Source organism: Oncorhynchus mykiss, chromosome 7, assembly GCF_013265735.2.
Source record: "Oncorhynchus mykiss isolate Arlee chromosome 7, USDA_OmykA_1.1, whole genome shotgun sequence".
Classification (NCBI taxonomy): domain Eukaryota; kingdom Metazoa; phylum Chordata; class Actinopteri; order Salmoniformes; family Salmonidae; genus Oncorhynchus; species Oncorhynchus mykiss.
The window spans coordinates 53452813-53465874 of record NC_048571.1 but is presented as its reverse complement, the minus strand read 5'-3'; the positions used below and the strand labels follow the sequence as shown (position 1 = coordinate 53465874).

General features: G+C 43.4%; 1 protein-coding gene across 1 annotated transcript in view; it reads left to right on the top strand.

Moving 5' to 3' along the window:
• LOC110527988 (plexin-A2) overlaps positions 1–13062 on the top strand; it is a 56282-nt gene that overhangs the window by 20354 nt on the left and 22866 nt on the right. The window contains exons 4-5 of the mRNA XM_021609704.2: positions 6046–6180; positions 10902–11002. Of these exons, the coding sequence (XP_021465379.1) occupies positions 6046–6180; positions 10902–11002 (236 nt within the window). The remainder of the gene's footprint in view (positions 1–6045; positions 6181–10901; positions 11003–13062) is intronic.

The window sequence follows — 13062 nt, the reverse complement described above, 5'->3', positions numbered from 1 at the left end:
GATGGCCTGGCTATGTGCATGGGGTGGCAGTACTTTGTCAATGTGCAGGGGTACAAGGTAATTGAAGTAGATATGTACATATAGGTAGGGGTAAAGTGACTAGGCAACAGGATAGATAATAGACAGTAGCAGCAGCGTATGTGATGAGTGTAGAAGTGTGTACGTGTGTGTGTGGCGAATGTGTGCTTGTGTGTACATGTAATGTGTGAGTGAGTGTGTGTGTATGTGTTGGAGTGTCAGTGTGTGTGAGAGTGTGGGGAAAGTCCAGTGTGTGTGCATAGAGTCAAAAATAAAATGCAGATAGTCTGGGTAGCTATTTGGTTAACTATACGCTAACTATTTAGCAGACGTATGGCTTGGGGGTAGAGCTGTTCAAGAGCCCTTTGGTCCCAGACTTAGGGCTCCGGTACTGTTTGCCATGTGGTAGCAGAGAGAACAGCCTAAAACTTGAGTGGCTGGAGTCTTTGACAATTTTTAGGGTTTTCCTCTGACACGGCCCGGTATAGAGGTCCTGGATGGCAGGAAGCTTGTACCCCAGGGATGTACATTAAGCGATTTGGACACCGAAGGACCTGCTCAACTACAGCCTTGTCGATGTGAATGGGGGCATGTTTGGCCCTCCATTTCCTGTAGTCCACAATAAGCTCCTTTGTCTAGCCCACATTGAGGGAGAGGTTGTTGTCCTGGCACCACTCTGCCAGGTCTCTGACCTCCCTATAGGCTGTCTTATCATCATTGGTGATCAGGTACCACCGTCGTATCATCGTCAAACTTGATGATGGTGTCATGGGTGGCCAGCCAGTCATTGGTGAACAGGGAGTACAGGAGGAAGACTAAGCACGCACCCCTGAGGGGCCCCGCTTGGAGGGCACTATGGTGTTTAACGCTGAGCTGTAGTCTATGAACAGCATTCTCACGTAGGTGTTTCTTTTGTCCAGGTGGGAAAGGGCAGTGTGGAGTGCAATAGAGATTGCGTCATCTGTGAATCTGTTTGGGAGGTATGCGAATTGGAGAGGGTCCAGGGTGTCTGGGAGGATTGTGTTGATGTGAGCCATGACCAGCATTTCATGGCTACAGATGTGAGTGCTATGGGGTGGTCGTCATTTAGACAGGTTTCCTTGGCATTCTTCAGCACAGGGACTATGGTAGTCAGCTTGAAACATGTAGGTATTACAGACTGGGTTGAAAATGTCAGTGAAGACACTTGCCAGCTGGTCAGTGCATGCTCTGAGTACACATCCTGGTAATCCGTCTGGCCCTGTGGCGTTGTGAATGTTAACCTGTTTTAAGGTCTTACAACACATGGGCTATGGAGAGCGTCATCACACAGTTGTCCGGAACAGTACTCTCATGCATGATAGAAGGGCAGCTATGTCCATATATCCTCTGTTTCTCTTGAGTTCTGCTTGCATTTGGACACTGAAACATGTACTGCACTTAGTACACACCCATGAGCATGCAGGCTAAGACATGCACACGTGCAAAAATACACGCACACGCGCACACACACACACACACACACACACACACACACACACAGGATGCATCCGTTAAATAGCAGTTAAGAAAATTAAGTCCAGATGAGTGCCTGAATCGCCCCCCAAAACAAAAGGAACGGAGGAGGGGTTATAGAGGAGGACAGGAACAAGAGAACAGGAAGCAGGGCCCTGAACGAGAACCCAAAAGCTCTTAAGGGAAAACACAGAGACCTAGATGAGTCTGTGGTCATGTCGTAGAAATGGTGTTATGGGGGCTTGGAAGCTAGCCACAATGTAGAATGTTAAGTTCAGGGAAAAACTCAGGGATCATTCAGCAAACCTCATACCTTTGGGCCAACACTGACACACACGCTGTATGTTTTTTTTCTTTGTCAGACGAGCCCTCTCACACAGCACATGCGTACGCACGTACGCACAGCATACACACACACAAACACAATTAGAGTGCAGTAAGCCTAGTAAGTAATCATCTTTGGCAATTGCATTTGTAAACATACAGCTTGTTCAATGTCAGGGATCAATACAGCTCTCTTAGTAGCAGTGATGAGATGTCTGACTGATTAGAGCAGGTGTGTAACACAGACCTCCACCTCACTAAACACTAAGCACTACAGCACCATCCTGTCTTAACAGGACAGACACACGCTCCTCCTCATCAGCATTCAGCCAAAGTCATGATGGATACGGGTTAATCAATGTCCACTCCAGTCTGTCAGCTAGAATTTGCCAAAACACACAGCCGTTCAACCCTGAAGGTTACCAGACGTACTGGCTTTATGTCACTGTATTTTCAGTCAGTTAGAAAGAGATGCTTGGAAAATGTCATGAATTTTTGTTGCTAGTGTCCCTACTACCATACTGTATCTGGCAAAGGAATAAGGGACACTGGGTGGATACTAGACTAAAACGTATAGGCTAGCTGAAGAGATTGCTCCCAGTCTATTATCCATATGTTAGGATACACTAAACACACTTTGCCCATGCTAGTCACATCTGGTCACATTTAGTGGAAATGGCAGGCCAACGACATGTACTGTAAACTGATCACCTTTGACACAAACCTCCAGGGAAATGGAAAGCTATAGGAACATTTATGTACAGAAATGTGTACCTCTTCTAGAACCCTTTTAAATTGATTCCTTGATCATAATAATCTCATAATCAATCCTGCATGTTAATTGTTAAAGGAGGAGAAATTAGAAAGAAGTGACTCGGGGTAGCTGTCTTGCAACTTTCAAACTACCCAATTAGGCAATTTTTAAAATGACATCTTAGCCTTAGGTTTTGTGTTTTTTGTTTTAAGGATGGAAGCACAGACCAACAACCACTGAAAATAAGCTGAAAAAAGCAGCAAACCATGCCAATAGAGCTGGGGGGGGGGGGGTTGTTTTCATAACTAAGAATTACGTGGGATCATATGAAATTCCAATAGTTATTTGGGTTATTTGACTTTATTGTTTGTATCCAATGTTGGTCTCTAAGGGGGTTAAGATTCATTTACAAGGAAAACACACCATTGTAGGTATAAATATGATTCAGGAGTGAAAAGCATTTCCTCTTATAGGTTAGCTTGGACATTTAAAGGGATAGCTCACCCAAATTAGAAAATGACACATTGGTTTCCTTACCCTGTAAACAGTCTATGGACAAAGTATGACAGCAATCTATGATTTGGTTTAGTTTCCCTGGCAGTAGCTGGCGCTGTTTCCAAATGCTAACATTTTAGTGTCTATAAGTGACTTTGGTGAGCTTCACATGATTCTTGAAAAATGCTAACATCGGGGCCATGACTTAAATGGGATTTGTGCCACAAATGTAAACTAAACTATTTCTCTGAGTGAAAGAAAATGTGGGAGGGGCCTCATTATCATATTTGCCAGCATGCTTTGTTGAAAGTTGATTCTTAGAATAGTTTGTTTCAATACCTTTGTTTCTGCATGCACATTGATTGATTCGTTGATCTTATACTATACAAAGATAAATAAATAAAATGTTTCTAAACTAATCCAATCTGTAAGGGGTTTGATTGATCGCACCTGTTACTGAGATGATTATTCCAGTTTAGATTGTTTTTAAATCCTTCACCATAGTCATTCTGAATGCCGGTTGTGGGTGATACAATATTCCAATTGTTGGATTTCCTCCCTCTGGCTGGATTCCAATAGGAATTACTAATCACTTCACAAACCAGCATATTGTGACTTGAAAGTCTGATGTGGCCCATGAGCCAGTATTTTCAGACCACAATGGTGAGGATAACTAAGCCATAACTAAAGGCCTTATCAAATGTATAATATATGGTCATAAACGTTTCATTTAAATGCATCCATTTACTGTAGATAGTCACTTGGTGAAGGTGTTAGGACTAAAAGTTATTGAATGCAGCAATCATGTCTGTCACTAACAAACACAGTCATAGGTGGGTGTCTCTCAAATTCACTCAAAAAAGGCATGCTGGGAAATATACAAACAAGGCTTTACACCCTAAAGTGTTAAAACAACATCTACCCCCCAAAATACTGTAACACTACATGTATTATTCCATAACACAAAACATTTAAGTCAGAATTTGCAACACCCATAGTGTTAGGAAACCAACACTTTAGGGGTGTTAGTTTGTCAAAACTTTGAAAAGTGTTAGTTTTTACACTGTGGATGTTAAATTCTGATCTCAAATTTGTCCTTCTATTCAGTAAAATCGACAGCACACAAAGAGAGAGCGAACATCTTTGTGTGCACATACAGTAAGAGCCTTGAAATTCAATGATTTGTGGTTTGCGGTTCATATGTTCTGTTGACAAAACATTTTCTTCATTAGATGACTAAGGTTGATAGGACAGCAGTCATCGGTTGATCCTTGTGAACTAGCCACTTGTCGTCATGTACATTACTTCTACCACAAACTCTGGCTGAACTAGGACAGCTTCTAGAAACTGTGCACATGTCAGCAGCTACCAGCAGGCTCATTATAAAACCAGTGAAATGCTCCTTCTCTCATTACGGACTGTGGGCTTAAAGACAGATTGAAGATCTGTTGTAGTCCCACAGGGCCAGAGCCCGTGGCAAACCTGTTTTAGATTATAAACCCATGTATAAATGGATTGAAATCAAACTCTGGGCTGGTCAAAAGGTCAACATTTCATCTGAGCTCATGAATTGGACCCTGTCCACCATGGTGGCCCCTGGTCAACCTCCTAATGCCCTGCTAAATATCTCTATGGACAATTTAGGATTTATTTACGATAACATTTTGCTAAGGGAACGCACACAAGCTTTGGTTTCTATTTATGAAATATGGAGTGTGGGAAATGGAATGGAAGCCGACTCCGCTTTGTGTGGGATTGTGGTAAGAGAGTCCGAGGGTGAGGAGGAAGACAGGGAAGGGGGGCAGGGATCCACTAAATAGACGAGAAGTTAAAGAGAACAACTTTCTATTGAGTGACTGGTTAGGAGGTTGAACGTGTCAAATCAATGGTGGACAGAGCTGGTTAAATGAGAAACGGAGCAAAGTGGACACCGTGATCCTCTGGTGATCCTGCTGAGAGAATCCCCTTACTGTGGGGCTGCTTGCCAGGCGTTGGTCTGTTTGTCCCAGAGGGATTGTCCTGTAGGATTCTCCCATCTCAGCCCAAGATATGTTTTTCTCTGTACTCCCCTTTGTTTTTGGTGGGGAGCCCAGCTTGCAGGAGAGGACTTCTGACTGGAAGGTGGAAGGGTTGATTGATTGGTGCAGTTTTGGAGCCCAGGGGATCCAATCATGCAATCCGTTTGTATTGATTGCTGCTGTGTCTATTGAGAGAGCATTGTGAGTCTGCCAGTGACTGTGTGTACTGGCCTGGCACGCAGGGAGATTTGCTGCAGTCCAACCTGAGCTTGGTGCTGGAGATTTGTAGTGTCCAGATAACTAGAATGGAGGATATGTTGTTTATTATAGGGTTCTCTTATACTGTATTTAGAGGATTATTGTCTTTATCTAAAAAAGTACATTGAATGATATTTTTGTGCCTGATTTCTTAGCAGCCATTAAATTTGAGATTGTACATCTAATGAGGATATTTTCTCTTGGGTGTTGAACTTGAAGGTTTATTAATTTTGTCTGTCAAGACTCAGGGTAGATGTGATAATAATGTACTGTGATGTATGGAGCAATTCAGATGTCTGATACAGCCTACTAATGAGGGCAGTGTTTTCTGTGTATTGATGAAAATGTGGCCTGTGGATAGAAGGGGGTAGGGGAAGGGAATTCAATTCTCTGTTTGGAAGTAGAAGCCTATCCGCCTGCATGCTTTTAATGAGCTCCAAAAAGATGGTGGTTTGAAAGTCATGCCAAAGTCAAATCTTTAGAGTCTGGTTTACTTGAAAACAAGCCAGAAAAATGCCACCACCAGTAACAGCATTAACTAATCCTGGAGTAGGGACAGCATTACAAAGCCAAGCTAAAACCACAGTAATCCATAGGTATGTTTGGTCAATACCATCCCTTTATTTCATATTCAAGCATACAGATGTAATTAACCAGACCCATGTCTGTCTTTCTCTCCTTCAGATCCGAGTGGATGGGCCTCCTGAGGGCGGGGGGCAGTATGAGACCCTGACCGTGATGACAGATGGCAGTTCTATCCTCCGAGACATGGCCTTCACTCTGGACCGCAACTTTCTCTACGTCATGTCTGACAGTCTGGTGAGGAATCTCCCATTTCCTGCTGTATCAGAAGCAAATGTTTATAGGTTAACAAGACCCTTAACTATGAACAGAATGATGTACGTACTGTATGGGTTGAAAGTTGTGATGCAAAGAAAAATAAAGAAATTGATGATTAACAAACATTATTATGGCTCAGGGTAATGTGTATAATATACACTATATATACAAAACTATGTGGACACCCTTCAAATTAGTGGATTCGACTATTTCAGCCACACCCATTGCTGACAGGTGTATAAAATCAAGCACACAGCCATGTAATCTCCATAGACAAACACTGGCAGTTGAATGGGCTTACTGAAGAGTTCAGTGACTTTCAACATGGCACTATTATAGGATGCCACCTTTCCAACAAGTATGTTCGTCAAATTTCTGCCCTGCTAGAGCTTCCCCGGTCAACTGTAAGTGCTGTTATTGTGAAGGGGAAATGTCTAGGAGCAACAACGGCTCAGCCCCAAAGTGGTAGGCCACACAAGCTCACAGAACAGGACTGCAGAGTGCTGAAGCGTGTAGTGTGTAAAAATCGTCTGTCCTCGGTTGCAACACTCACAAGTTCCAAACTGCTTCTGGAAGTAACGTCAGCACAAGAACAAGCGTCGGCTGGAGTGGTGTAAAGCTCGCAGCCATTTGACTCTGGAGCAGTGGAAACGCGTTCTCTATAGTGATGAATCCCGCTTCACCATCTGTCAGTCTGACAGACCAATCTGGGTTTGGCGAATGCCAGGAGAACACTATCTGCCTGAATGCATAGTGCCATCTGTAAAGTTTGGTGGAAGAGGAATAATGGTCTGAGGATGTTTTTCATGGTTCAGGCTAGGCCCCTTTGTTCCAGTGAAGGGAAATCTTAACGCTACAGCATACACTGACATTCTAGACAATTCTGTGCTCCCAACTCTGTGGCAACAGTCTGGGGAAGGCTCTTTCCTGTTTCAGCATGACAATGGCCCCGTGCACAAAGGGAGGTCCATACAGAAAGGGTTTGTCATGATCGGTGTGGAGGTACTTGACTAGTCTGCACAGAGCCCTGACCTCAACCCCATCAAACACCTTTGGGATGAATTGGAATGCCGACTGAGAGCCAGGCCTAATCACCCAACGTCAGTGCCCAACCTCACTAATGCAAGTCCCCGCAGCAATGTTCAAGTGGAAAACCTTCCCAGAAGTGTGGAGGCTGTTATAGCAGCAAAGGGGAGACCAACTCTATATTAATGCCCATGATTTTGGAATGACTTTCAATGAGCAGTTGTCCACATACTTATGGCCATGTAGGGTATATAACGAGAATTGAAAATAGTAAAGATTAATTTGATCCGAAATATTTGATCTTGTGCTCTCCTTCATACATTGTGATACTATTGTACATTTTTAAATCTTCTCTGATTATATTATATTATACGTACACTCCATGTTGGGTTGTGTGTAAGATATGCAGGGCATGTTCAGACAGAATGACAGATGCTCTAATTACTCACCCATGTGCACTGACTAACATGTATCTCATACTACACACATCCCATAAAAACCAATAGACTAACATGTATTTCATACTACACACATCCCACAGAAAACCATTACAAGTCCATTCATCTACACACATCCCACAGAAATGACTTGCCTTCGATGTATCTTCTAATCTACATGCTACACACATCACATTGAAAACCAGACATTTCATTGGTTTGGGGATGTTTTTTGGTGTTCTCCAGTTGGGCCAGCATCACAGCAGCTAGCAGAGCAGTTGTTGTTGGCAGATATCCTCTGGACTCTTTGGAGATAAGAGGGAACAGTGGTAATCACTTTCAACTCCCATCAAGTGATTTTTCTGGCAAAGTCACATGGCGTTGTGTAATGGGATTAGATTTCAGTACGGCCAAAAGGCCTGCTATCACTGCTACACTCACTTGTCTCCCAACTGTTGGAATATATTTTTTAAACTAAACTGATGGACAAAGAGGAAGAGGGCGTTTGAACAACACAGGCGGCATAAATTAGTTTAATGTGTCTAGGAATAATCTCTAAACATCAAGTGAAGGAATTAAATGAGGTTGTCTGTGAGAAATGAGGGAGAAACGGGCACAGGCATTGTACATAAGTGTCTCTTGATACAAATGAAGGAAGCACTTCCTAGAGTTTGATAGACTGGAAGAGACAGGACATCACTTATTGACGAGCCCTGGTTGTTCAAGGAGATACTCTTCCCATTCAGACTGTAGTATGAGAACATGGATGCATGTAACCAACCAAACCAGCCCATGGCCATGCACTCGCTCTCTCCTAATATTGGAATCATACAGTCTGCTTGTGGCTTTTGGCCCCTAGGGACCAGGAAAGGAGTAAAGCCTTCCTCCCTTTCTCTTATTCCAATCAGACCTTCCTAGAGCTTTACAGAGGAATTCCAGGAGGAGAGGGGCTTGCTGGGCTGCTCTTTCAGATTTCCTGCTTTCCCAGCCGATCCCAGAGTATGGGGATTTGGGGATTTCTCTGAGCCAAACAATAGAGAAATTATGTGAAATGAGGAGCGAGGCACAAACAGATTTGACTGCGATCAGGCGACCCTCGCAGAATAACAATGAGCCTCTCTGTCTCCTGCCGAGCATGATGATGCAGAGTGGAGAGGAACAGAGTGTGTGTGTGTGTGTATGTGTGTAAGTAGTCTAAGAATGCACTTTTTTTATCCTACCAAGCAGCTTTATAATAGTTTGATGTCCTCAGGTTGATTATTTGTTGAAACATCTATCTATCCCTGCTTTATGTTGAGAAGTATTGGGGCGGCAGGGCCTAGTGGTTAGCCTAGTGGTTAGAGCGTTGGACTAGTAACCGGAAGGTTGCAAGTTCAAACCCCCGAGCTGACAAGGTACAAATCTGTCTTTCTGCCCCTGAACAGGCAGTTAACCCACTGTTCCATTTCAGTCAGTATAATTAACCTGAAGGCAATAGCTATAACCTGAGTGAAATGAACATCATCATACAAGCTACACATCGTACGTAAACAGTATAGGCTGCCTGTAGTGCTTATAGAGCAGGGCTCTCCAACCCCGTTCCCGGAGTGCTAATGTCCTGTAGGATTTTGCACCAACCCAATCTAGCGCACCTGATTCTAATAATTAGCTGGCTGATTAGCTGAATCAGGTTAGTTACAACTGGGGTTGGAGTGAAATCACCAGGAGGGTAGCTCTCCAGGAACAGGGTCGGAGAGCCCTGTTATAAAGGCAGCCATGACCCGTCTCGTCAAGGAACAAAGGCAGAGGAGGAAATACTTCGAATCTGGGCATTTTGTTGAGCGTGGTTTGGTTGGACTTTGTGTGAGGTTGTTTGGACAGGAAGGGTTAAGTCTCTGTCCTGGCTTCTGTCCTGACCCGCCGTCCTTGAACCTTTTGTTATCCCTGTCAAGGGGTCAGCAGCTGTGAACACAACAGGTCAGGGAGGAGAGCAACCTCTGTCTGTCCTCCCAGCAGATCGACTAGTCACATAATAAGCTGATGGTTGATGGATAGGGTCAGTTGAAGAAAGATAACAATCTGAAGCATTCATCAAGTGACTGCCAATGATTTCAATGTGAAAATTAATTTGAGTTACATTTCTATAGATTTTCTAGGGCTGTACATTTGTAGGAGAATGTGGTCCTAAAATAATTCAGCTGCCAATGTCATCTCATTGTGATTCACAGCTATGCCTTTATGCTCAGGTAAAATCCGATGGACAAATAAACTCCCATCATCTGAGCACCAGAGGCGCGCAGCACCAGAGGCACGCAGCACCAGAGGCACGCTGTTGGCACAGTGACACCAAGGCTCTGTCTGTCTGCTCCTTCCCATTCTCAGCTAGTTTAGAAGAGGCTGATCTGAGTTGGGTTGGTTTAGTCGATTACTTCTCCTGCATCAGATTTGCCCGTCCATCCCTTCTAAAATAATTTTCCTAATGGAATGCACTGTGTTCTGAACACTTTAAAAAAATACAAACGGATTTTGCGGGAAGAGGCAGATAATCAGTTTTGCTAACACAGACCTGGGAGAGAACCCACTTACGCTATCAAGTGCAGCAGAGATGTTCTAATCCATAATTCACTCTTCATTTGTGACTGCTTACAACAATAAATTGCTTGCATTGTCCGTCAAAGGGGAGAATAATAGCAAAGTATAAAATAGCAAAGAGCTTCAACCTGTTTGTGTATGCACTGGCTGTTGGCGCTGCCCACTCAACAGCAACGTCTGTCACAGCGACTAATGGGAGCGTATGCTTTGCCAGGCGTCCACACAGAGAGGAGGTGTGTGTGTGTGTGTGTGTGTAGGCTGATCTAGGCTGTGAGCTCACCCATGTAGATCAGGCTTATCTTTGCTGTGGCTTTACTCCTTTCTCAGCCCGTTTGCCAGAGCCACTTCCTCTGTTGAACACACCCACAATCAATCAGCCGAATCAATCTGATTTCATGGACTACCATTTTTTTCTCAATTTCCTTAGATAATGTGAACTGTGTGTCATTGGTCAAGCCAACAGGAAATACACTATTTCAATGGATACATGACACTTATCACATACCACACACAATTAACCAGCTAAAAAAGTAATGAAGCAATTATATAGAGCAATATGTTTTACACTTATTCTAAATCATATGCTATTCATATCTATGTGTATGTGAATGTTGTAGCCTCCATGGCCTCTGTGCTGCATCTAAGCCTTCCTCTGTTGTGTTGTAGGTGACCAAGGTCCCAGTGGAGGCATGTGAGCAATACGGGACCTGCGGAGAGTGTCTGAGCTCTGAGGATCCTCATTGTGGCTGGTGTGTCTTGCACAACATGTAAGTCCACTACCACACTATTCTTAAAAGGCACAATGGCCATGGTTTAACACACCAATCACATAACTTACCAACAGCTGGAATTTAGATGGAAAAAAAGGAGTAAGAGTTTATAGAATCCCTTGAATAGAAAATGATGCTATTGAGCACACAGATACAGACAGACAAACTGTCACTGCTGGTATGGGGGGACAGAATGAGACAATTGGGACAGAGTACAGAAGGATTACAGGGAGTAGACAGGGTAACCCACTGGGCTGCTGCAGACTCCATAACATTTTGGTCTTTGAGAGACTGGGCTTACATCTTAATTGTCTGACCGGGATGTTAGCTTACGTAATAGAACAGGACAGACCAGAAGGGATTCAGAAGATTAAAACCCAGGCAGTGTTTCTGAAAATTTACTGAAACAGACCTCAGAAAGGATTTAATATGCAGTATTATATTGCATTTGCATTTCAGCAATCTCTACGATCATCATTATCTAAATTGCAGCTCTTGGAGTGTACTCTTATCATCCTACTTGACTAGCAAAACACAGAATAGATTTATCCTAATTATACTGAACAAAAATATAAATGCAACATGTAAAATCTCCGTCCCATGTGTCATGAGCTAAAATAAAAGATCCCAGAAATTGTCCACATGCACAAAAAGCTTATTTCTCAAAAATGTTGTGCACAAATTTGATTGCATCCCTGTCATTTGCCTAAGATAATTTGTCCACCTGACAGGTGTGGCATATCAATAAGCTGATTAAACAGCATGATCATTACACAGGTGCACCTTGGGCTGGGGACAATAAAAGGCCACTCTAAAATGTGCAGTTTTGTCACACAACACAATGCCACAGATGTCTCAAGTTTTGAGGGAGCGTGCAATTTGCATGCTGACTGCAGGAATGTCCACCAGAGCTGTTGCCAGAGAATTGAATGTTCATTTCTCTACCATAAGCCACCTCCAACTTAGTTTTAGAGAATTTGGCAGTACGCCCAACCTGCCTCAAATTCGCAGACCACGTGTAACCATGCCAGCCCAGGACCTCCACATTTGGCTTCTTCACCTGTGGAATCTTCTGAGACCAGACACCCGGACAGCTGATGAAACTGTTGGTTTGCATGACCGAATAAATTCTGCACAAACTGTCAGATACTGTTAAATAAAATAAAATTTTATTGGTCACATATACATGGTTAGCATATGTTAATGTGAGTGTAGCAAAATGCTTGTGCTTCTAGTTCCGACCATGCAGTAATATCTAATAAGTAATCTAACAATTTCACAACAACTACCTTATACACACAAATGTGAAGGGATGAATAAGAATATGTACATATAAACATATGGATGAGCGATGGCATGCGGCACAGGGAAGATGCAGTAGATGGTATAGAGTACAGTACATACATATGAGATGAGTAATGTAGGGTATGTAAACATTATATAGTGGCATTGTTTAAATTGACTAGTGATACATTTATTACATCCAATTTTTAATTAATAAAGTGGCTAGAGATTTGAGTAAGTATGTTGGCAGCAGCCACTCAATGTTAGTGATGGCTGTTTAACAGTGATGGCCTTGAGATAGAAGCTGTTTTTCAGTCTCTCGGTGCACCTGTACTGACCTCGCCTTCTGGATGATAGCGGGGTGAACAGGCAGTGGCTTGGGTGGTTGTTGATCTTTTTGGCCTTTCTGTGACACCGGGTGCTGTAGGTGTCCTGGAGGGCAGGTAGTTTTCCCCCGGTGATGCGTTGTGCAGATCACACTACCCTCTGGAGAGCCTTGTGGTTGAGGACAGTTGCCGTACCAGGCGGTGATACAGCCCAACAGGATGCTCTCGATTGTGCATCTGTAAATGTTTGTGAGGGTTTTAGGTGTACGCCGAGGACCTTAAAACTTTCCACCTTCTCCACTACTGTCCCGTCAATGTGGATAGGGGGGTGCTCCCTCTGCTGTTTCCTGAAGTCCACGATCATCTCCTTTGTTTTGTTGACGTTGAGTGTGAGGTTATTTTCCTGACACCACACTCCAAGGGCCCTCACCTCCTCCCTGTAGGCCG